Raw genomic sequence first — 23,474 nt, 5'->3', positions numbered from 1 at the left:
TTTGGCGTCCTGTCAATCTGCTGTCTGCTCAAAAGCCTAGAAATAGTGCGGGGGCAGTTTGCTGGTCTCTGAGAAAGGAAGCAGCCATGCAAGTGCTAACGAAACGCTACCCCAAGAATTGCCTGCTGAAGGTCATGGATCGGTACTCGGCTGTGGTGCGGAACATGGAGCAAGTGGTGATGATCCCCAGCCTTCTGAGGGATGTGGAGCTGAGTGGGTACGGAGGCTCGGTCCAGGACGGAGCCCCCGATCTCTATACCTACTTCACCATGCTCAAGAGCATCTGTGTAGAAGTGGACCACGGGCTGCTGCCGCGGGAGGAATGGCAGGCCAAGGTGGCAGGCAATGAAGGCAGTGAGGCTGAGAATGAGGCTGCTGAAACAGAGGAGGCTGAGGAAGACAGGCTTTCGGAGGAGCTGGACCTAGAAGCCCAGTTCCACCTGCACTTCTCCAGCCTCCATCACATCCTTACCCACCTGACCCAGAAAGCACAGGAGGTGACGCAGAAATACCAGGAAATGACGGGGCAGGTCCTGTAGGTCTTCGACTCTATGGAAGGTAATGGTGGTCGTGCTAGTGGGTTATATTCTGAGAGAGGAGATGAATGGTGGTTTAGCTTAGTAGAAGGAGGCCAAGTGAGCTCTCACATCAGGGTATGGGGACTATCACTTGGGAAGGCCCAGAACTGGGTCCGCCTTCCCAGCCATACCCAGTATTGAGAAGCAATGACTTGTGAACTCCTACAGGAAACAGAAAATTTGCCTCTGAACACATCCCTCCTGAGTGTGTGTGTGCACGATGAGCATGTTAGTGAATATGTGACTGTACATTTACTACAATGAGTCTATTCTCAAGGGCAACTTTTTAAAAATTTTAGTGTGTGTGTGTGTGTGTGTGTGTGTGTGTGTGTGTGTGTGTGTGTGTTTTGGGAGCACATGTATGTGCCATGGCATGCATGTGGAGGTCAGAGGACAGACAACATGTGGGTCTGAGGGGTTGAACTCTGATCATCAGACTTGGCGGCAGGCATTTTCATCTGGCTGGCCCTTTTCTGAAGTTAGTGGGTGTGTGTACATGGCCCGTGCTCTGGTGTGTGCAAAGTCAGAGGACCACTCTGTGGAGCCGGTTCTCTCCTTCCACCTTTAACTTGGGTTCCAGGGGTGAAGCTCAGATCACCAGGCCTGGGAAGGTAAACTCCACCTGCTGAGCCATCCCACCATCCCAGAGTCGGCCACAGATACTCCTCATCCTCCTTTTTCCGTTTTTTGGAGACAGGGTTTCTCTATAAAGCCAGGGCTGACCTGGAGACTTGGAGATTTTCCTGCCTCAGGTCCTGGAGTACCAGGATTAAAGGCATGCACCACCATGCTCAGTTTTAAAGTTAACTTCTTTTAAAAAATCTGAGTATCGCTATGGACTGTCCCCAGATTGAGACACAACTCTCTCTAACTCCAGGGCATGTGCCATGCCCAAACCCTAAGGCCTCTGCTGCCATCCAGCTCCTTTGTGTACTAAGTGCCAGCATGGCCCCAATTGCTGTAAAAGTTTTGTATGAACCCACATAGATGAACGTTTTTAGATTTCGATTATTTATGCTTTGGAGAAGAGGTTTCACTAAATGTCCAGGTCGGTCTCAAACTCGGGAGACTCCTGCATGCCTCCCACATTCTGAGGTTGCAGGTGTCACTCTGCCTGACTGCCAAAGATGAGGTTCGCTGCTTTTGTTTTGCAAGTGAAGATCTTTGCCAAGGGAGATATATCTGTGCAGATGTGCACTGTGAATTCTGTGTAGCTGCCTGTGCTGTCTCATAACACAGCGTATGTTAACACAGCTATCACATGCTATCACATAGGGGCTATAACACAGGTAAGGCTGCTCCCAGTGCTCCTGAAACTCACAGGGATGCTACTCCCTCTCCCAGTTGCAACCGGACAAACTGCAACTATTTTGATATTTGAATTATTCCAGTCACATGAGGGAGTGAAATCGTGCCTGTTGGGAATTCCTGACTCCATGTGTCTGTGCACAAAGGCTGCAATTATGAAATAAGAATAACAGCAAGCAAACAGGTCACTGTATAGAGTAGCATGCGGGAGAAGGGCCAGGACCATGGGTCCCTCCTAGGGGAAACCAGATGGCAGCATCTGCTGGTCTTGACAATGGACCACCTGCCAGCCCCATTTTATATAATCTGGCATCAGTTATAGACCACCTTGCATAGGACTGAGAGACTAGAATGTACCTCCAGGGTGCGTGAGATGGCTCAGCTGGTAAAGGCACCTGCCACCAAGTCTGTCGACCTGATATTGATCCCTGGGACTCACACGGGAGAGAGAGAACTGACTTCTGCAAGCTGCCCTCAGTCCTCCACATGTGCACTGCGGCCTGTGCATTGCCTCCCACCCCACCAGTGTAAAAGGGTGTACCTTCATCTTCTAGCACGGAAATTAGTTAATTGAGTGACTCATCTGAAGTCACATAGTAAAGGGACAAAAGCCAGGCAAGTACATGGTGTCCTCCCAGCTCTCCCAGGCAGAAAGAGGAGAATTGGTAGTTTTGGGCCAGCCCCCCAAAACCAAACCTAAGCAAGCAGCAAGCAGCAAGCAAGCAAGAAGCAAGCCTGGCCCCAGCTTTGAGCTGAGGGTTCTTTCCACCACAGTCATTCTTTACCATATTGGAAAGACTGGGAATCAACACACTCCCTTCCCTCACAGAGACTAGACAGTCTTTTGCACCAAGTACTTTCCTCTGTTTTCTCTTCTCCACCTCAAACCTGAACTGTCAACCTCAGCCCTATTTCCCTCTCCCCTTGAGGGTTCCTGGGCTACCTTCCAAATGATCTCCTAGAATTCAACCAGGCTGGGTCAACAGGCTTGGGTCTCAGGGGAGCTGAGCCTCAGTGCCTGCGTTGATCACTAAACACTGAGGAGCTGTGAGGCTGTGGAGGGACCACTGACTTGAACCTCATTCTTCCCTTCTGTACTGGTTGGTTTCGTGCTCCTTAGAGCAATAAAGCCTGCAGCCTATGGTGGACACAGCAAGTGGGTGGAGCAGATGGGGTAGAAACCATTCTCTAATTACCACATAGCTTTAAAGGCCAGACCAGCCCTTCTTGACCAGAGTGGTCAAGCAGCTCTGACCTTGTTTTTATTCATGGGGGCAGTATGGCATAGTAGTTCAGAAACCTGGACTCTTCCCTTAGCTCTGCTGTTACTCTGCCATCGTAGGCCTCTTGCCCTTCAGCTGCTTAGCATCTGTTAATAAGTTGCAGAGAAGGAAGGACAAAAGCCTCAGCTCTTACACCTTGGATGCAGTGGTTCTCAACCTGGGGGTCAATTGACCCTTTCTCAAGGGTCACCTAAGACCCCTACAAAACACAGATATTTACATTACGATTCATAACAGTAGCAAAACTACAGCTATGAAGTAGCAACAAATAATTTTATGGTTGGGGTCACCACAACATGAAGAGCTTTGTTAAAGGGTGGCACCTTCCGGAAAGTTGAGAACCACTGTTACCAGTTTTCAAACAATATCGGTTCCCCCCCCCCCCCCGATCTTACCCTATATATCAGTAGGCATGGGACAGCGGTTGTTTGACATTACAGATGTCAAACTTGGCTTTTTAAATGTTTCCATATTCTACAGATCACTTTACACGAGAGGGAAGACGATGAGGACCCAGCGGTGCATCAGCCCCGAGACCAGGAAGGAAGACCTGGACCCAGGTGGATGCAAAGGCGGCTCCTGTCCCTGGGTGTCCCCCACCTCCCTCTGAGCGCATCTGTGGACTTGGCTGCAGGCTCACCTTTAAGATGTCTGTTGTGATTCCCAACTTCTCTTCCATGTCTTAGCAGTTTGAGGTTCACAGGCAGCAAGGATCAGTAGAAGGCAGAGGTAATAGCAAGCGGCCAGAGTTCACATCCCATCCCTGGGATGTCCTTTAGTGCCTGGGGTCACAGTTACTCTTTCATGTATAAAGCAGGGACGCTGTATTTACCTCACAAGGTTACTAAACGGACACGGAATCAAAGGCACCTGTCACGTGCGGATGTCTGAACAGCTGGTGTTTCTCTTACCTTCCTCAGAGAGCATGCTCTGTGTAGCTCTTGCTTTTGACCCCCAACCCCAGGAAAAGGTTGAGGTAGTTGAGTGTGTGGGATGAGCTTCTCATCCTGTTGGATCTGATGAGGCTGAGCACAAGTGAACTATGCAACTATTATAGTAGCAATTAAAAAATACATGGCATGCTGATCTTTTTTTTTTCTTCTTCTTATTGATTCTTCATGAATTTCACATCATGACCCCCAGTCCCATTCATCTTCGTCCCTCCATATCTGCCCTCCACCCTTGCAACTTCCTCCACAAAAGAAAACAAACAAATAAACAAAACTTTGCTGTGGAAGCTACGGTGTGTCACACAGTCTACCCTTTTGCCCAAACAGCTTTTCCTGCAGATGTTCACGGCAGTGAGTCATTGGTCTGGTTTGAGGCCTCTGGCTTCTGCTACACTATCGATACTGGGTCTTCCCTGAGACTCCTCTCAGATATCCTGTGCATGCCCTGTGTTGTGGAGATCTTGGAGCTTTAGCTCTTCAGGACCAGCCCCTTCACCCACTCCAGCAGTTCAAAGAGGAGGAGACCCTGTGGTGGGTCTGGGTAGTAGCTGAGTTGATCAGCTTGACAGTTCTCCCACGATGTCCCCATCGGGGCCAGTCCTCCCACACCTGTGCCACCAGGCCCAGCTCCACTGTGCTGTCCATGCTCCACAGTACTGCAGCTGGCGAGGGGCGGAGACGGCTCTCCTGCCATGGGGGCCGGCTCTCTCACACTGCTGGCTCTGCACAGCCCTCAGATATCAGTGTGGTCCCAGGTGGCAACCCAGACACGGGACATCCTAATGGCCTTAGTGATAACATGCCCCTGCAGCTGTAGGGCCAAAGACCCAGATGTGACCCTCAGGGATGTCGTGGGCTAGAACGTCACCACGGCCTCAAGGGGCATCACAGGCTGCTCACCACCCCTGAGTCTCCAGGTCTGTCTGTCTTCATTGTGCACACATCATGTGTCTCCTTCCCTTCCATCTCTCCACCACTTACTTGCTCAGCTCAGTGGTACCCAGGACCTCTAGGTGTCTTCTAGCCACCCCCACAAAGAACTTTCTCTGATATAATTTCTGCAAGTACACGCATGGACTCCGTATACCATATTCATCTAATTTCCCCCTAGAAACAGTTTGCTATATTCATGCTGTCATCCGATTTGAAATTAAGTACCTACCACTTTTATTCACCTCGAAAACCTAATCTGATTGCATCTGAGCCTGTAAAGAAAAATGGGTTTGGATAGCATTCGGATTTGATGACCTGTAAGGAACTGTCTCCCTGCAGGTAGACAGGTGGATCTCTGTGATCTCCTAGCTTATAATGATGAGGACTGTTTCACCAAACACCCCCTGCCTGCTAGGTGTGGTCTTCTGGGGGTGATGTTTCACAGACTATGGCAGCGGCTGAGACATTTATTCCAGCACAACCCACCCAGGTACAAGCCAAACCATCCACTCTGCTGAATCTTCCCAAACCCCACTCTGTACTGTTACAGAAAGAGCTCAGAAATACAAACGTGTTCTCATTAAAAACATTTAAGGGGCTGGGCAGGCTGGTAGTGAGGGTGCTTGCCACCGGGCCTGATGGCTAAGGTTGATCCCTAGAACTCACCTAAGGAGAGAACCGACCTCCACAAGTTGTCCTCCACTTATATGTCATGGAGTGTGCACACGCCCTACATGTAAAATGAAATAAAAACCTCTGGTAAGCTAAGAGTACATCCTAATCCCAGTGCTTGCACAAACTGAGGCAGGAGACCAAAGACAAGGTCAGCAGGGCTACATGGGAATGGGGTCTCATAAAAACTCAAACCAAATAAGACACTCCTCTAGTAACTCCCAGGACTCATTGGGACCAAGTTGAAAATTTCTTTGCATGGCACAGCCCTTCATAACCTGGCTTGTTTTGTGGCTTCCTTGCCTAGAGTAGAAGCAGGGAAGTGTTGGTGAAGGGTCAGATACGACCTCAGTCTTCCTAAGGCAAAACTGTCACAACTGTTAAGTCTGTGGTTGTAACATTAAAGCAGCCACAAACAACATCAGCGAATAAACACAGTTGCCTTCTAACAAAACTTATCAACACTGAGCTCCAGAACTGTATAAAATGGGCCCTGTATGGCTATCTTAGTTAGTGTTTCCATTGCTGTAAGGAGACACCATACCAAGGCAACTCTCATAAAGGGTAGTGTTTAATTGTGGCTCGCTAATGCTTCTGAGGGTCAGCCATTATCCTCATGGCAGAAAGCATGACAGTGTCCAGGCAGGCACGGCACTGGAGGAGCTGAGAGTTCTAGCTCTACCGAGGCAACAGGAGGCAAACAGGAGAAGACAGCCATCCAAGCCGCTGGGAGGAAGATCTCATTGCCCTGTCTCTCGATGATACTTCCTACAAGGCCACACCTACTAAATGTGCCATTCCCAGGGCCAAACATATGCAAATCACCACCACTGCACACCCAGCCCTGGGAAGGTAGAGGCAGGAGGGGCAGAAATTTAAGGTCATCTTTGACTACTCACTGAGTTCAAAACCATCCAGGAGTAGAGACTGCCTCGTGAAAACAATCCTCCCCATAACGATCAGCAGTAAGGCAGAGCTGCCCACAGACTAGTTCTTCTATTTTATTTTTGCTAAGCATGGAACCAAGGCCTTGTGGCTGCTAGAAAACTATTCTACCAAACTACATCCATAGCCTCTAAATTATTTCAAGTGGAGGGAGGGGACTCGAGAGATGGCTTAGCTCTGAAGAGCACAGGCTGCTGGTCCCAAGAACCTGGGTTCAGTTCCCAGCACCCACATGGCAGCTCACAACTGTGGGTGACTCTGGGTGCGAGGGATCCAGCACCCTTTCCTGGCTGATGAAGTTGCTCAGTGCACAGACACATGCAGACAAAACAGCCAAATACGTAAAGTGAAAACATAAAAAGAGTCTTTAAAGAAAAATCTTCCAAGTGGGCTTATAAGATGGCGGGGTTGAGGAATTTGCTGCCAAGCCTGGAAACCTGGGTTGATCTCTAGGACCCACGTAATAGGAGCACGGATCCCTGACCTTCACATGCACCAGAATACACAGAATAAATGTAAAATACTTTACATCTTTCAAATGGGTGAATAAGGGGCCAAGGAGGTGGTTCTGTGGGTAAAGGCAACAAGCTGGAGGACCTGAGTCAGTGGAAGGAGAAAACTAACTCCCAACTCCCACAACCTGTCCTCTGAGGGCCACATGGCATGGCGCACACACACACACACACACACACACACACACACACACACACACACACACACACACATGGCATGGCGCACACACACACACACACACACACACACACACAGAGAGATTAAAAGTGTATACTACTATACCTGGCTAAATTGATTTTTTTTTTTAATGAACAAGTTTTCTTAAAAAAACAAACAAAGAAAACAACAACAAAAACAAGAATTCAAAGGGGGGAAGAGGAATTGTGTGAGCCAGAGGGGTCAAGGACACCAGGAGAATATGGCTGACAGAAGCAACAACACAGGGCGAGTGTCGGGGCTCACAGAGGCTGAATCAGCAATCAGAGTATGTATGGGTCTTGCCAGGTCCTAAGCTTATATATTGTGGTTGTCACTTATTGTTTTTGGGTGACTCCTAGCAGGGGCAGTGAGGGTGTCTCTGACCCCTTTCCTGCTCCCGGGTTGCCTTGTCCAGCCTTGATGTGAGGGCTCGTGCCTGTCTTATCGTATCTTCTAGTGACTTCTCCAGTCGCTGTCCCTAGGACTGCTCTTCTCTGGGAGTAGACAGAGGCGGGGTGGATCTAGGGGAGAAAGGAGTTTGGGGGTAACTGGGAGGAGTAAGAAAGCTGTGGTCAGGAAGTACTGTATGAGAAAAAAAATTAAAATTAAGGGCTGGAGAGATGGCTCAGTGGTTAAGAGCACTGACTGTTCTTCCAGAGGTCCTGAGTTCAAATCCCAGCAACCACATGGTGACTCACAACCATCTGTAATGGGATCTGATGCCCTCTTCTGGTGTGTCTGAAGACAGCTACAGTGTGCTTATATGTAATAAATAAATAAATCTTTAAAAAAAATAAAATAAAAATTAAAAAACAAGACCCCCACGGATTCACAAGTCAGGTTAGTGCTGGCACACACCTATAATCCTAGCACTTGGGAGGCTGACATAGAATTGCTGGTTTGAGGCCAGCCTGGGCTACATCTGCCTCAAGATAGGTACGGTAGTATACACCTGAAACTTCCAAACTCAGGAGATGGAGGCCTGAGGATCAGGAGTTCAAGACCACCTAGGTTACAGGAGACCTAGCTCCAATGAACTAATTAATCAATCAGCCAATTAATCAATTTTGTTTTCTGTCTTTTTGAAGTTGGGCCTCACTATGTAGCCTTGGCTGACCTGGAACTTTCTATGTAGACCAGGCTGGTGGAAAACTCATTGAGATTTACCTGCCTGTGCCTTCCCAGTGCTAGTAGTAAAGGTGTGTGCTACCACACCCAGCTAAATACATAAAAAAATAAAAATTAAAGGAGCCTTGTTTGAGAGATGGCTCAGTGGTTAGAAGCACTTGCTGCTCTTCCAGAGGACCAGAGGTACAACCACTGTCATGTGATCCGATGTCCTCTTCTGGCGTGCAGGCATACATGAAGATGGAGCACTTATGTACATAAAATAAAGTTGAGAAAGAGCACATACTGTGGGTCTGAACTTCGGCCTCGCCGCTGGGCTGCTGTCACCAAGACACTGCTCAGGGGAAGAGAAACAGTCTAAGACAGGTCCCAGTCCACGATTCTCTTGGTGATAAACTGTGGGGACTGGGATGGACGCTGTGGTTCTCAAACTCCTGTGTGCGCAGATGTCTGGGGACCTCGAGGAGTCTGGGAGGCCCCCACCCGGTCCTTGACTAAGGAGACTGCCCTTGCTTGTCCAAACTGCTTTCCTCATGCTGGGTGAAGATGCACGCAGCTTACTCAGGGTGGACTGGAGATTCATACCTTTGCAGGAAGGGATGGATGCCCAGGAAGGGAAGCCCACTGGCTAAACTCTCGGGGCCTATCTAGATACCTCATTAGCATGGAGAACTCTAGGCTCTATTCTGCAGGACCTGCTGTCATGGTCCTCTTAGTGGGGTGTTGTGGTCAAGTGCTCCAGGACAGGCACCTAGGTGGGAGTTAGTTTGAACTCCTGCCATTGTCATTTATGAGTATTACCAGGGTCCTGAACTTGCTACAACCTTACCAGTTCTTCTGTCTGGAGGCAAGGTCCACTGACCCACAGTATCCTGCTCTTACAAGACAGGAATTCAGGTCCAAGTACACACATTGGGCAGCTCATACCCACCTATAAACCCCAGTTCCAGGCATCTGATACTCTTTTCTGGCTTTCTTGGATACTCAAGTGTACAAATCTTCACAAAGCTGCATACATGCACACACCTGCATGCACACACACGTATACACACACACACACACACACACACACACACGTACACACACACACACAATTAAACAGAAACAGGAAAGGAAAAGAGGACTCATAATAACTATTTTAATTACAGGTGTTAACATATTAACCTAAACTTCACTGTCACAGAAAGACATCCCATAAAATTCAGAAAATATTCAGGTTGTGGTGAGGAAGATCAAGCCTTTTGAAGACTTCAACGCACTGGATGGAATGGCTCAAGAATTTCAGCATAAGTTTTCTTCTCTGTGAAAGAATCAGAAAATATTCATTTTAAACTTATACTTTAAAAATTCTATTTCTTGGGCTAAGGGTGTGGCAGGAGCAGAATATTGCTGAGTGTCTGAGGCCCTAGGCTTATTCCTCAGCATTCAGAAAACAAATAGATTAGGGTCAGGAGTTAGGAGCACAAGCTGCTCTCCCAGTTTGACTTCTGAGTGTCTGTGACTCCAGTTCTAGGGGACACAACATTCTCCTGGTCTCCTCCAGCTTATGCATGGTAAACATCCACATGCACAGTAACAATGACGATGATGATGTACGTAAATGAATGAGGCTCTATTAAAGAACCAAAGAGCAACACAACTCATCTGACTGAGGGGAACCTGCTGAATGCTGGTCCCCAGTGCTATGGTATTAACAAGTGGGGCCTTGGAACGTGACTGGATGGTGAGGATGGGACCATTCTGAATGGATATGTTCTTATAAAAGACATGGATTCAGGAGAGTCTCGTCTACAGAAGATGTTCCAGTCCATACAGCCTGCCAGTGCCTGAGCCACAACATTAACCAGGGAGAATGGGACAAAGGGAACAAAGGGGTTCTTCGTTTTTCAATTAACATGAGATACCTTTCTCAGGAAAATCTTCTGGATGTAATTTTATATACCCGAACATGTCATGGTCCCTCACAGCATACAGATAGTTTTGACGTTTTAAATAAAAATATCCAGCAAAGAAAAAGGAAGTAACATACAGAAGCTGGCGATGCAAACCTGTAATTGTAAAACCCAAGGCAAAATAATCAGTCAAAGTGCACAGAGAAGGACATTTTTATGTTACATCCCAGATGCATTGTTATTCTTGCCAGTGTTCTTTACAAAAAAAAAAAAAAAAAAAAAAGAACCCCTTCTCCCCACCAAGGTCCCTCCCCTTCCCCCAGGGTCTCACCTCCCCTCCCTCCGGCCAGGGCCTCACAGAGCCTAGGCTGGAACTTGCACTTGAGTTCTTCCCTCTCCACACCCTTCTCCATCTCAGGACAGCAGTGCTGCTCACAGCAGAGCCTTTCCTCACTCACTCAGACCCTGAGTCACAGATTATTCTCCCCTCCCAGGGAGCTGAACCCTTTTAGGCCAGAGCCACCTGCTCTGATCCAGTTTTCAACTCGTCACCCTGTATCCCTCACCCAAGCTTTCTCTGTGAAATACCATGGTTCCTTGAAAACTAGAATATGCTTTGGTTTTAATCCCAGATGTGGGATATGGGACCACTTGAGATTGTGCAGAGCCATTAGCTCTGCTGGGAGGAGGGGGTGACTTTTGACAGCTACTGATAGTTTTGATTCTGGGGACTCTGGAGAGGGTCTGGCGCAGCTGCTGCTCCCTCCCGTGCTGCATTTGCTACTGATGGATTGCTGGTTTGCTGGACTGCTGGATATCCTGACAATGAAAACTGGACTCGCCCCAAGGAACCGATGTCCCTAATCAGCAGGAAATAGCCTATAGAGGGTCATACCCTCTTTCTCCTCTAACCTTTGTTTTCTCTCCTATGGAGTATTGGGGAATTGGAAGGGATTAGGGTAGAATAAGAGTTGGAAGAAGGTAGACATATAAAAACCCAGTAAAATAGCTTAAAAAAAGCACTAACACGCCGGTTACTGAGGGCCAGCAACTGCGCCATCAGGCTAAAGCAGTGCCTCTACAGTACTTTCCCAGTTTGTGGAGTTCAAGGGGAACTCATTTCTTTTATAAATTGTACATAATCTGTTCCTGTCTCTACCATCAGGGCAAGCAACATCTAATTCATCTGGCTATACCAATCAGCATATAACACCTAATGTATATTTATTGAATTAATGAATGCCTTTGGACAAATACATTTACTATCTCTAAAAAGAGAAAATAAGTGATGGGCAGTGGTGGCATATGCCAGAACTTGGGAATCAGAGGCAGGTGGGTCTCTGTGAGTTCAAGGCCAGCCTGGTCTACAGAGCAAGTTACAGGATAGCCAAAGCTATACAGAGAAACCCTGTCTCAGATATCAACAAATAACCGACAACACACCGACACACCGACACACGCCTACCCACTCTATCTTCCTCACTCTCTAATACACAGACCAAGATGGGGAGGCCGAAAAAGCAATAAAAATAAGATATTCTTTTTAAAATATTTAAGTGTGTGTGTGTGTGTGTGTGTGTGTGTGTGTTTAAGTATATACTTGTGCACACCACATGTATGCAAAAGCCTGTGCGGGTCCGAACCTCCTGTTGGACCTTTGGAAGTCAAGTTCCAGGCATTCTGAGCCACAATGTGAATACTGGAAGTCAAACCACTGAGCCATCTCCCCATCCCTACAAGAGACTCTTCTGTCTGGGACTGCAGAGCGTCCAGGGTCTTTTTCTTCAAACAGCCAGTGATTCCCCAAACTGGTTCTCGGAGCCCTAGTAAGCCAGTGTTGCACGCCCTCCAATGTGCCACGGAGCTACACAAGACCCAGACTGTACAGTGGCCCATACTTCTCAGCAGAAGACCTTACTCATGTTTTAGATACTGAGGCCAGCACCCACACTCTAAGAGCATGGCTTGGCCTTTCTCCAGGTTCCCATTTCCTCAACTCCCTTTCCCTCTGTCGCTTTCCTCTACAACCACGTTCCCTTTCTTTCCTTCAGTTGATGAATCTAAACATGGAAGCCATTATGCTGCTTACATACGGTATATTACCAATGCCACGCTAAAAAAAAAAAAATCAACAAACATTTAATTTTTAGACTTTATAACTAACTTGAAGTGGTTATTAGCAAGGGTTTTAAAACACAGATGACAGGGACTGGAATAAAAAATTCTATTTTCTACAAACTCAAAAAAAAAAAAAAAAAAGACTGGTATAAGTTTACTTCACTGCTGAAATACTCCATCACTATCTGTAGAATGCTACGCATCCTCCAAGGTTACAGTCCAAACAGCCACCGTTCATTTCCTTTCCCACTCCCTCACTTCTCCAAGAAGCACCATGCATGGGTCACATTCATTACTGTACATCATGGTTTAAATGGGAAATGTCTTCCACTCAAGAATTTGGTCCCCACTGGTGGCACTATTTTGGGAGGCTGTGGGGCTTTCGGAGGTTGGTTCTACCTGTGTCACTGGTTTTGAGGGTCAGAGGTCTTATAACCTGACCAAGTCCTGTCCCATCTATGTTTCCTGACTTGTTCAGATGTGAGCAGAGCCTGGCAGGGTGACTACCACCCTCCTCCTCCTTCCCCTTCTCCTCTTTCTCATTTTTTTTTCCCTAGACAAGGTACCGTCACGTAGTCCTAGTTATCCTGGAGCTCACTATGCAGCCCAGGCTTGCCTCAAACTCATAGAAATGCCTGTCTCTGCCTCCAGAGTGCAAGGATTAAAGGTGTGAACCACTAAGCCCAGCTGCTACATTTTCTTCCAATTCCCTTAAAACCAACCTTTTCTCTCTTTGGTAGAATCTAACTAATGCAGAAAACTGTTGACTGACTGAAACCAGAACTTTTAAAATAAAATTATTTATGATGTATTATCAGTAAATGTTTGATTTTATATATCTTTTTAAAAGATAACCGGGTGAGCAACTTTAATCCCAACACTTGGGAGGCAGAGGCAGGTGGATTCCTGAGTTCTATAACAGCCTAGTCTACATATTGAGATTTTTGTCTAAAAAACAACCAAATTACAAACAAACAAAACAACAAAAAACTCCTATACACTGGGGCTTACTTAAAAATGCACTGGCAGAAATATGCTGTGAGCAGAGAAGGTTTAAGAAGACGGAGTTAGACCGACGCAGTATGCGCTCAGTAAACGCTGTAGAGGCAACAGTCTCCAGCACAAGCAGACACAGCATCACACCCAAAGCATATGTTCCTCATTTTCTTTTTGGAGAAAGGGTCTCACTCACTGTCTGGCCTGGAACTCGCACTGTGGACCAGGCAAAACAAACGAAAAGAGATCTGCCCATCTCTGCCTCCCTAGTGCTGGGATTAAAGATGTGCACCACCACGCCTGGCACAAAGCATATGCCCTTCTCCAGCTTCTTCAAGAAAAGCTGAACTGGAAGCAATAAGGTATCACTAAATGACACGCAGTCCACATTGCAGCCAGTTTGTACTTCCTGTGGGACAGTCCTCCTCACATTTGCATGTTTTTCATTCTCCCAAGGTATTCTATCATGACATTTCTATCAAAGCATGCGCCTGCTACTCCAAGATCAGTAACACATCTTTATTTGTATTTCTGGCTGACATGCTTTTCAAGGTCAGTTCTTCCTAGACTCAGTATGTATACCCCAATGTCTGTCACAGAGAAAAGCTCAGTCAGTTCCTTCTCAGCACCTTTTGTGTGTTATGTATAGAACTCACTGTACTGCCATAACAAACATGCAAAGATCTATTATTCTCGATTGATAAGACGAGGAAACTACTAGGTTGACCACATGACTTGCCAAAGAGACACAGGCAGAAAATAAAACCATGTAGCTCCCAAGAGCAAGCTTAGGCATGATCAGACACAGACACACACATGCACACAAACACACACACACGGGGGTGGGGGAGGTAGTGAGCCCATGCACTCCAGCCAAGACATATTGGCTTCCCATGGTGTTTGACTATGAGTGGTTGGAGGATTCATGGATGCTGAATTTTGGGTCTAACGCAGATGGTTAGCTGGGATGATTCCTAGTGGCTGAAACCATTTCATTAGTTTTCTTGTAACTGTGGTCCTTAGCTCCAACTGATGGTTTAGATTGCTGACAAACCTGACCCTCACCACTGAACTTCATCAGCTCCAAAAGTTTTAACATCTTCCCCACCCACAGAATAAACTCCATCATCTTATAACCTCTGCAGCCTTATCACCCTGATCCTGCAACTAAGTCATCAAATGCACCCACTTTCAGAAGGCCTTGCAACCCCCTCCCCACCAGACCTACAAAGCTCTTTTAACTTTTGCCTGATATTCAAAGTTAAGTTCACATCTAGTGAGATAGTAAAGGCATTTGCCATCAAGTCTGACTTCAATCCCCAGGGCTCACGTGGTGTTGGAGAACTAATTCCCTCAGGTTGTCATCTGCCCTACACATACCCATGCACCGTGAAGAAATATAACAAAGTCAGTTAGTTTGTTTCTATCTGTATCTTTCTTAGCACAGCTACATTGTCAGCTATAATCAATCTTGATGGGAAGCCAATGACAAACTAGAATACACAGCTTGCTAGTTTATTGATTCTTCCAGAACAAGAGCAGTAGTAGCGTCTGGAGTTTGTACACATTAGTCCCCTCCCCAGACCTTATGAATCAAACCAGTATTTTATCAGTATACTATTTCTATGGACTCCAAGCCTAAGAAGCTCTGAACACACACCAACACAAACTCTGCCCCTAACTAGTCACATGACCGTGGGCAAGCTGCTTTAACCCTGCTTAGGTTCTGTGCCCTCGTTAGTGACAGTACTTCCTCACGTCTTTTTTTTTTTTTTTTTTTAAATCCTACTGCTATCATGCTCTTAAGGGTGACAGCTGGGCGAGAAATGGAGCGCACAACCGTTTAGCAGGAAGTACTGCGCGAACTGTGAGGAGCCCCTCTTGAGTCCTTTACGGACTAACTGGGAGGTTTAGAATTCCCAGTTGCGGCGCACTTGGGTTTCTTTAATGTGGCTCGCGCTGAAAACTCTAGACGGGGTGCACGACCTGGGAAAGCCAGGCGCTCCCAGCTAGGCCCGGGAAAAGCACGGATCCGGGAGGCTGACCTTAGTAGACAACCCTGTAGCTCCTCCTCCGGGTAGGACGGCCTCGCAGCCCTCACCTGCTTTCATCACAGGTCTCATTCGCATCATGTTGTCCATCAGGCCCGTGCAGTAGCCCAGGAAGCCGATGTAGACAAGCCGCGGGTCGTTCAGCTTGGGCGGGGGCAGTCTCCGGGCCTCATCCGGCAAGAATCTTAAGGGCTCATGGCCCGGCCGGCCGTTCATCATATTGATGCGGGTTCCACGTGAGGTCTGACCTCGACTCCAACTATAAGAAAAACCACGACTACAAACCCCGCGACCTAGCTACCCTCCTCTTCCGAGCTCCGGGCTGAAGGGCAAAGCGTAGGGCGGTGCAGCACCCAAAAGCTTCCCTGCGCGCGCAGCCTTAGGAACCTCTGCATGCAAGGTTCCGGGATATTAAGTGGCCGACAACGCCTGCTGGATTGGGCTGATGTTGTAATGAGGGTGCTGGGGGCCAGGTACTAAGCCAGTCCAGGGGTAAAATAAATAACCCACAGTGGGCAAAGACTAGGAAACGTTGCTATTTATTTATTTGTTTATTTAGTTCAGTTGTCGCATACGAAATTTTCTCACTCACTTGCCCCAGCCTCATGACTGTTCAGAAAAGATTATTTTAGCATCCAAAAACCCAACACCTACAGGTGGTCGTGATAGGTAGTTCATTTGTTGAAAACGCATAAAAGCTAGCTTTCTGGGGTTCCGACAGTTCATTTGCAGTTACTCCCTTCACGCCCCACCCCCAATGCCTAAAATTAAGGGAAGGTCAGTAGCAGAATATTCAGAGAAGGCCAGGAGCAGATCCTTTAACCTAATCTTGAGATTCAGTTCTGGTGATAGTTTGCTAAAATAGTTCCCTTTGGCCTTCAGGTCTATGTACATTGCTGTTGGAAGTGTTTCCTAAAGGATTAAGGAATGAAAGAAGGAGTTCGGGGCTGGGGATTTAGCTCAGTGGTAGAGCGCTTACCTAGGAAGCACAAGGCCCTGGGTTCGGACCAAAAAAAAAAAAAAAAAAAAGAAAGAAAGAAGGAGTTCATAACGTTCCGTTTAAGCAACTGCCCAGTCTCTCTCTGCTCACCCTACCTAAAATAAAGGATGTTTCCATATTTGGGCAGCTCCCTTTTGAAAGCCCTTCCTGATACTGAAAATGTATATGCATCAAAGACACGAGTGCTAAATACCAGCTCAGAGTCGAGTGTGGAGAGAGTCCTCCGTATTTGTAAACTCTTTGAGAAAAATCCAGTGAGATACACAGACAAAAACATTGGAGCAGGTGAGCAAACCTCTATTAAAATGTGACTCTATTAAAATGTATGTGACTGTAACCCTAGCAGTTGGCAAGCAGTGTGTCATTCTTGGGTACAGGAGTCCCTGCCTGAAATAGATGAAAGGAACAGAGTACATTAGAGCAATACAGTTACATCAGCATGGGCAGACCGTGGTTGAGAGTAAGAAAGGGAGACTCTGTGGTCTGGGAGTCTACCTAACTTTTACTACAGCCATATAATTAGCAAGTTTAAATGGTTTTCTTTTCCCTGAATCTTTGTTCAATACTGGTTTGAACTGGAAGTTATTTATTCCTTCTTGAGATTTGCTCAGGGTTTTTCATTTGGTCCCACACTACCTGCTAGTTAATTATCCTGTCTTGGTAGGGAGGAAGGGAGCTTAAAAGAACCAGGGCCAAGCTGGGGAGATAGCTCAGTGGTTAAGAGCACTGGCTATTCTACCAGAGGTTCCAGGTTCAATTTCCAGCACCCACGTGATAGCTCACAACTGTCTGTAACTGTAGTTCCAGGGGATCTGACACTCTCACAGAGCTAAAACACCAATGTACATAAAATAATTAAAATTAAAAAAAAAAAAAACCCAACCCAGGGCCAGAGTTTCCTACTACTGCCCCTCCCCCCAAGAGTGAGACCCTTCTCACAGCTCCCCCGCTCACCTCTAACTTCTACCTTTTGGGGCAGGATCGTTCCATATTTCTGTGTAGCACTAACTGGCCTGAAATTTGCTGTTTAGTCCGGGATAGCTTCAAACTAATAACAGGTGTCCTGCACCCCACCCCACCCCGGTGCTGGGGTTATAGTCCTATACCACTCTGGTTACCTCCATCCCACCCAGAGGACTCTTTTTTGCCAATAAAAATTTGAAAGTTCACACCTTATGGCCCAGTAATTATACATCTTATAGTCTGCCCTATAGACTAGTACAACACCACAGGATGTGTTGGCTGACACCTGTAATTCCAACACTTAGGGGTAAGAACACAGAATACCTGACACCAAGGTCAGCTTTGCCTACAGAGTGAGACCCCATTTTCAATAAAATAAAACAAAAGCAAGTCAGGGACAGGGGCGTGGCGTAGGTGACAGGGTGCCTCTTGTGCACTGAGTCCTGTGCTCCATCCTCAAATCAACAAACACAAAGCGAAACGAACAACAGCAATAGAAATATAACACGGAAAAAACCCTTTCTGCATTTAAAAAAAATAGTCTTGAGGTCTGGAGAGCTGGCTCGGTGGTTAGTTAGTGCTTTCTGACCTCCCAGATGACCAGCACCCACTTCGGTTGGTTAATACCTCCTGTAACTCCAGCTCCAGAGGCCCGTATGCTTCCTGTGGCCTCTGTGCCATATACACAAAGGGATGAACATGGACACACAGTGAAAATGAAGCCAAACTGGCTCAAACACACTATGTGGCTGAGGCTGGCTAAGAACTCATGACCTCCTGCCTCTACCTCCCATATCCTGGCCCCACAGGTGTGTGATCACACATCCAGCTTGCACCGTGATTTTTTTGTTGTTGTTGTTTTGCTTTTTGTCACAGTGTTTGTTTTAAAATTATATTTAAAAAGTCCACCAAAAATGTTCTCTGGAAAGAATTCTGAAGAGTTAAACTGCTAGACAACCACATTTACACTGTCACACGTAGTTCTGCACTGAACACGCCGACTCAGTCTCTCAGTTGTGTAGGACTCTGTAGTGGCAGCTCACCCACCCAGCCTCAGGACGCCACTCCCACTCTCCTCTAGGCCTCCATCTGGGACCTAAAACAATTTGTCTTTACAGTATGTCCACGTGTACATGTGCCATGGAACTCCTGTGGGGGACAGAGTTCAAGTGTAGGGAGTTCTGGCTTTCCCTCGACCCTGTGGGTCCTGGAGATCAAGTGAAGGAGGTCAAGTGAGGGTGGCATGCGCCTTTACCTACTGGACCATCTCACCTGCCTGGTTTTCTTTTTAAGGAAAAAATTGAAAAGGAATCCACGTAATGGCATGTGTTTGTACTCTCAGCACTTGAGAGGCAGAAGCAGGATGATTAAGAGTTTGAGAGCATTCTCAAATTCAAGGTCAGCCTGGGCAATGTGAGAGCCTGTCTGAGAACAGTAACAAAAAGAGGCTGGTCCCCTTGAACAACATAGGGAGCTCTTGTGTCAGCACACAAACAAATGAGTGCTGGGTCTCATCCTAGGCAAGGATAGCTAGTTAGATGGGGAAGAAATAAGAAAAGCCAGGGCCAACTTATTCTCCTGGTTCTGGCTTATGTCTTCCTGGAGGGAAAAAAAGTATATTTATCTTTTTCTTACAAAGAAGATTAAAAATATTTTAAGAGAGAGAGAGAGAGAGTGTGTGTGTGTGTGTGTGTGTGTGTGTGTGTGTGTGTGTGTGTTCATGTGCATGTGCATGTGTGTAAGTGCCCATGGAGATCCGAAGAGGGCACTGAGTCACTGGCTGGAGCTGGAATATACAAGTTCCCTGATGCCGGTAGGAATTGAACTGGGATCTTCAACAAGAACAATATGGCCTCTCCACCACCGAGTCATCTCTCTAGGCTCACAAACAATACTGTTAAAATGCTCGATGAACCATGCCTCATGTTCACCCTCCCCTTTATCAATCAGTGTCTCCCAGCATTCCCCTTCCCTTCTGTAAGCCTACACAACATACCAGGTAAGTATGATCAGGGACAGTTTTTGGGTAAAACACATATACCAGGAGGGCTGGAGATGCGGCTCAGTTGGTAGAGTGCTAGCCTAGCGTGTATAAATAAGGTCCCAGGTTCAACCTGAGGCGCTGCATGAACTGGGTGTGAAATCTGTACAAACTCAGGCTGCGTTTTCTTTGCATGCTATTTTTATTATTTTTATTGCTGTTCTTCGAAAACAGGGGCTGACTTTGGACTCTGAATCTTTCTGACTCTGATGCTCAAGTGCTCGGACTACAGTTATGTGTCACCACACCCAGCTATAAATCATGTTAAATTACTTTATTTTCAAATTGTGTGTGTGTGTGTGTGTGTGTGTGTGTGTGTGTGTGTGTGTGTGTGTGTGTGTGGTGCAGGGGTCATGTGCTTGCATATGCACTGAGGCCAGAAGAGGGCATGAGATCCTGTGGAGCAGGAGTTGTGAACCATTTGACATGGTGCAGAGAGCTGAACTCAGGTCCTCTGGAAGCACAGTACACGCTCGGGAGCCGGGTACCTAGTGTTGCCACCTCTCCCAACCCTGTCCTTTTCCTTCACAGGTTCTGAACTCATAGAGACCCACTTGCCTCTGCCATCATGCCAAGGTCTAATATTTTTTAAATTACATTTTATTTTTGTGTCTAGGGAGTTGGTTATCTCTTTCTACCACGTGGTTCCCAGGGATTGAACTCAAGGCGTGGCGGCAAATACTTTTGCCCAGAGCTATCTTGCTAACTCCTTTCTAGCTCTTGACTATGCTTAGCTCTGTATTTCAAAACCATCTTAAAATAGCACCTCCATTTATTTAGTAACATTTTTATATTCCTTCTGGTGTTACGGATTAAGTCCAAGATCTTGCCCATGCTAGGTTAGGATACGGCCACTAAACTACAGGCCACCTATAATTTTTAATGATTTATTTACAACTGTCATTGTCTTCAGACACACACCAGAAGAGGGCATCAGATCTCATTACAGATGGTTGTGAGATACCATGTAGTTGCTGGGAATTGAACTCAGGACCTCTGGAAGAGCAGTCAGTGCTCTTAACTGATGAGCCATCTCTCCAGTCCCATATATAATGTTTAAAATTAGGAATTTGTTATAAAAAAAAAAGCAAGCAAACCAAAATAGGCAGAGAATGATGGTCCATGCCTTGACCCTCAGCATTGAGAGGCGGATACAGATCTGTATAGTAGAGGCCAGCCTGATTACACAGGAAGTCCCAGGGCACCCAGGACCACACAGTAAGAGCCTGTATCAGAGACAAAACAAAAACAAAAAGAAGAAAGAACACCCACTCTCTGCAAAGTTTAAAAGCATGGACACTAGATGCAGTGCCTAGAAAAGAACATCCCTGACACTGAAGCCTAGGGACTGGCCTGTGTTGGTGCCAACAGTGTCTTCCTGGTTTTTGAACCATTTCCAGGGGCTGACTTACACTGAATAGGAAAAAGAATATGAAGCCAAATACTGAAACCAGATCAATTTGTGGTGACCAGCCCCAACCAAGGCATCTATGGTTCGACTCCTGTACCTAAGGCTCAGGGAACTTCAAGAAGGGGGAGATGGGAAGATTGTAAGATCCAGAGGACAAGAGGTCTGTGGGGAAGTGGACCATGCCACCAGACAGAGGAACTGGTAAGGTTGAGTAAGCCTAAACCCAGGGAAATTTCAGAATCGAGAATGGTAGGTATTGAGGGGAGCTTCCTGCTAAACCACCTGAGAGGATCACAACAACTTAGCATAAAAATATGGAGTTCTCCATGCTAATGCTATATAGTTAGCCCCCAAGTGTTAAATCAATGAGCTTCCCTTCCTAGGCCTTCCCTCCCACAAAAGGTATTTAATCCCTGGTTCACCCTGAGTTCAGTTTATGCATTCACATCCACCATCAAATAAAGCAGTTTGGACAACCAAGGACCATTTCCTTCATCAAGAATTGCCTTGCGGGTTCATAAAGAGCGGTGTCTAAATCTACCTGAGAAGGCCTTCTCTCTTCCAGCCTCTCTGTACTCCCACTCACTTGGAATCAAACAAGACTCTGTCCCTGCCCTCTGCTCCGCTATCCCCTTCCTCCCTGGCATGTAGGGAAAGCACAGACCTGCCCTGGCTGGCCTGGGATTCACCATGTAGACCAGGCTGGCCCCAAATTCAGAGATCCTCCTGCTTCTGCCTCCCTTCCAGTGCTGGCAGTGCTGGGACTAAAGGTATGCACCACCATTCCTGTTTTTTGGTTTTTTTTTTTTTTAAAACTACATCTGTTTATTGTGTGTGAGTGTGCAAGCACGCGTGCAGGGGGCAAGGTGTGTGGGGAGGGCGTGTTTCACACTGTACATACAGATGCCAGAGGAAAACTTTCTGGAGTCAGTTCTTGACTTCCACCATGAGTTCTGGGGATAGAACTTAGGTGGCAGGGTTTGTGGCAGACACCGTTACCATCATCTTGCTGGCCCTATTTAGTCAGGATTTTACATAGTCCAGGCTGGCCTTTACTGTGTAGTCAAAGACGCCCTTTAACTTTTGATCCTTTGGCTCCTACCTAAATGTTGGGGCTTGTGCCAAAAATCTAGACTTCTCTGTGTAATTTGAGGAAAACAGGTAAAACACACCCAAATGTTATAGCTATCCCTGGTAGCAGACCCTGGTACATATGTGGGGGGAAAAAAAGGAAGTGGGAGATTAGAGGACTCAGAAACAACAGTGATACACCAAACACTTAAAAACTGCTTCAGTCACTCAGGAAGCAGAGGCAGGCGGATCCCTGTGAATTCAAGGCTAGCCTGAACTATTTATCGAGTTCCAGTCCAGCCAGGACTACACGAGACTGTCTCAACCATCCTCACCACCTCAAAGTTTCAGGCTGTCTTTTCTATAATCATTTTAGAGATAAAGACACTATGGTAAAGAATGGTTAAATAATTTTTGAGGTGGCTCAGTGCGTTAAGGTGCCTGCCACCAAGTAATTGGAGTCTAGTCACACATGGTGAAAGGACAGAACTGACTCCGTTGTTATCCCGGGCTCCCATTGGTGGGCACCGTGGCATACACATAACTACACATAAATACACAACACAAATGAAAGAAAAAAGAGAAGGCTCTTGGGCCTCTACTCCTCTAGGTTTAAAATTTATATATGTGTGTACATATCTACACACAGATTACTTCTGTGTGTTATGCTGGGATTGAATATGAGGTCCAAAGGGATGGTGAAACTAGAGGTGTGCTTTCCTTTCTCTTTGGCCCAATCCCCATCTTTATTGTTGAAACAACAGACAATTTAATAGGCAGAATGACTAGATCAGCACCCCAGGATGACACAGACTTTGGGCTTTCTTAGCTCTGTAGTGGAAAATGCGTAAGCATAACGTATGTAAGTCACCGTGTCAGCTAATGTTGGCTGAATTTGAATGTGCAGTATATAGTAGGAAAACTGAGGACCTAGATAAAAAGTATGTATGACGTAGTCTCAGGACACGAAGAGGATTGGGTCACTGATTAAGAACAATGGCTGCTCTTATAGAGGACCAGAGTTTGGTTCCCAGCTTCCAGACCATGTGGCTTATACCACCTGTAACTCCAATACTAGAGGATCCAACACTCTCTTCTGGTGTTCTGACACCAGACATGTGCGGTGTACACATATACATGCAAGCATACATGATATACAAATCAATCTTAAAAAGAAAAAGGGAGAACTAAGACCATGTCAGAGTGTTCACCAGAGGAAAGGTTACATGGTAGTCTTATCTAAGTAGCTGGCTAGCTGTGAGAAGAAACTATTGTAGATGTTCTGAATGTGGCTTGGAGTCTTGGGGCTTTGCTAAATCATACATTAAATCTCTCCTGGCTTGTTGAGTGAACCGCTCTCCTGGAACAAAGTGTACAGAACAGAGACAATACACCATCTGCCCAGGTGTGTGCCAACAGGAAA

The 23,474-nt window shown here is 46.5% G+C and overlaps 2 protein-coding genes across 3 annotated transcripts; one reads left to right on the top strand and one right to left on the bottom strand.

Annotated features, from left to right (window-relative positions):
• The first annotated feature begins 81 nt into the window (after nucleotides 1–81).
• Nucleotides 82–4,406, top strand: Thrsp (thyroid hormone responsive). Its single transcript, NM_012703.2, has 2 exons — nucleotides 82–558; nucleotides 3,650–4,406. The coding sequence occupies exon 1, from the start codon at nucleotides 87–89 to the stop codon at nucleotides 537–539; it is 453 nt and encodes a 150-aa protein (NP_036835.2). The 5' UTR covers nucleotides 82–86; the 3' UTR covers nucleotides 540–558; nucleotides 3,650–4,406.
• Nucleotides 4,407–9,632: 5,226 nt separating this feature from the next.
• Ndufc2 (NADH:ubiquinone oxidoreductase subunit C2) lies at nucleotides 9,633–16,676 on the bottom strand. Of its 2 annotated transcripts, NM_001009290.1 has the most exons (3): nucleotides 15,616–15,856; nucleotides 10,413–10,556; nucleotides 9,633–9,808 (listed from the first exon to the last, which is right to left on the bottom strand). In NM_001009290.1, the coding sequence occupies exons 1-3, from the start codon at nucleotides 15,782–15,784 to the stop codon at nucleotides 9,759–9,761; spliced, it is 363 nt and encodes a 120-aa protein (NP_001009290.1). In that variant the 5' UTR covers nucleotides 15,785–15,856; the 3' UTR covers nucleotides 9,633–9,758. The 2 variants fall into 2 exon arrangements, with proteins under 2 accessions (NP_001009290.1, XP_063141115.1); XM_063285045.1 differs by lacking the exon at nucleotides 9,633–9,808 and having other exon boundaries at nucleotides 15,560–16,676.
• Nucleotides 16,677–23,474: the final 6,798 nt, after the last annotated feature.

Source organism: Rattus norvegicus, chromosome 1, assembly GCF_036323735.1.
Source record: "Rattus norvegicus strain BN/NHsdMcwi chromosome 1, GRCr8, whole genome shotgun sequence".
Taxonomy (NCBI): Eukaryota; Metazoa; Chordata; class Mammalia; order Rodentia; family Muridae; genus Rattus; species Rattus norvegicus.
This window is presented reverse-complemented; position numbering and strand designations above follow the sequence as displayed.

Coding starts and splice junctions, on each gene's coding strand:
- Thrsp (NM_012703.2), top strand. CDS start 87: ATGCAAGTGCTAACGAAACGCTACCCCAAGAATTGCCTGCTGAAGGTC.
- Ndufc2 (NM_001009290.1), bottom strand. CDS start 15,784: ATGATGAACGGCCGGCCGGGCCATGAGCCCTTAAGATTCTTGCCGGAT. Junction 10,557..15,615: donor GAGACCTGTGATGAAAGCAG/GTGAGGGCTGCG, acceptor TTACAATTACAG/GTTTGCATCGCCAGCTTCTG. Junction 9,809..10,412: donor AGAAGATTTTCCTGAGAAAG/GTATCTCATGTT, acceptor ATTCTTTCACAG/AGAAGAAAACTTATGCTGAA.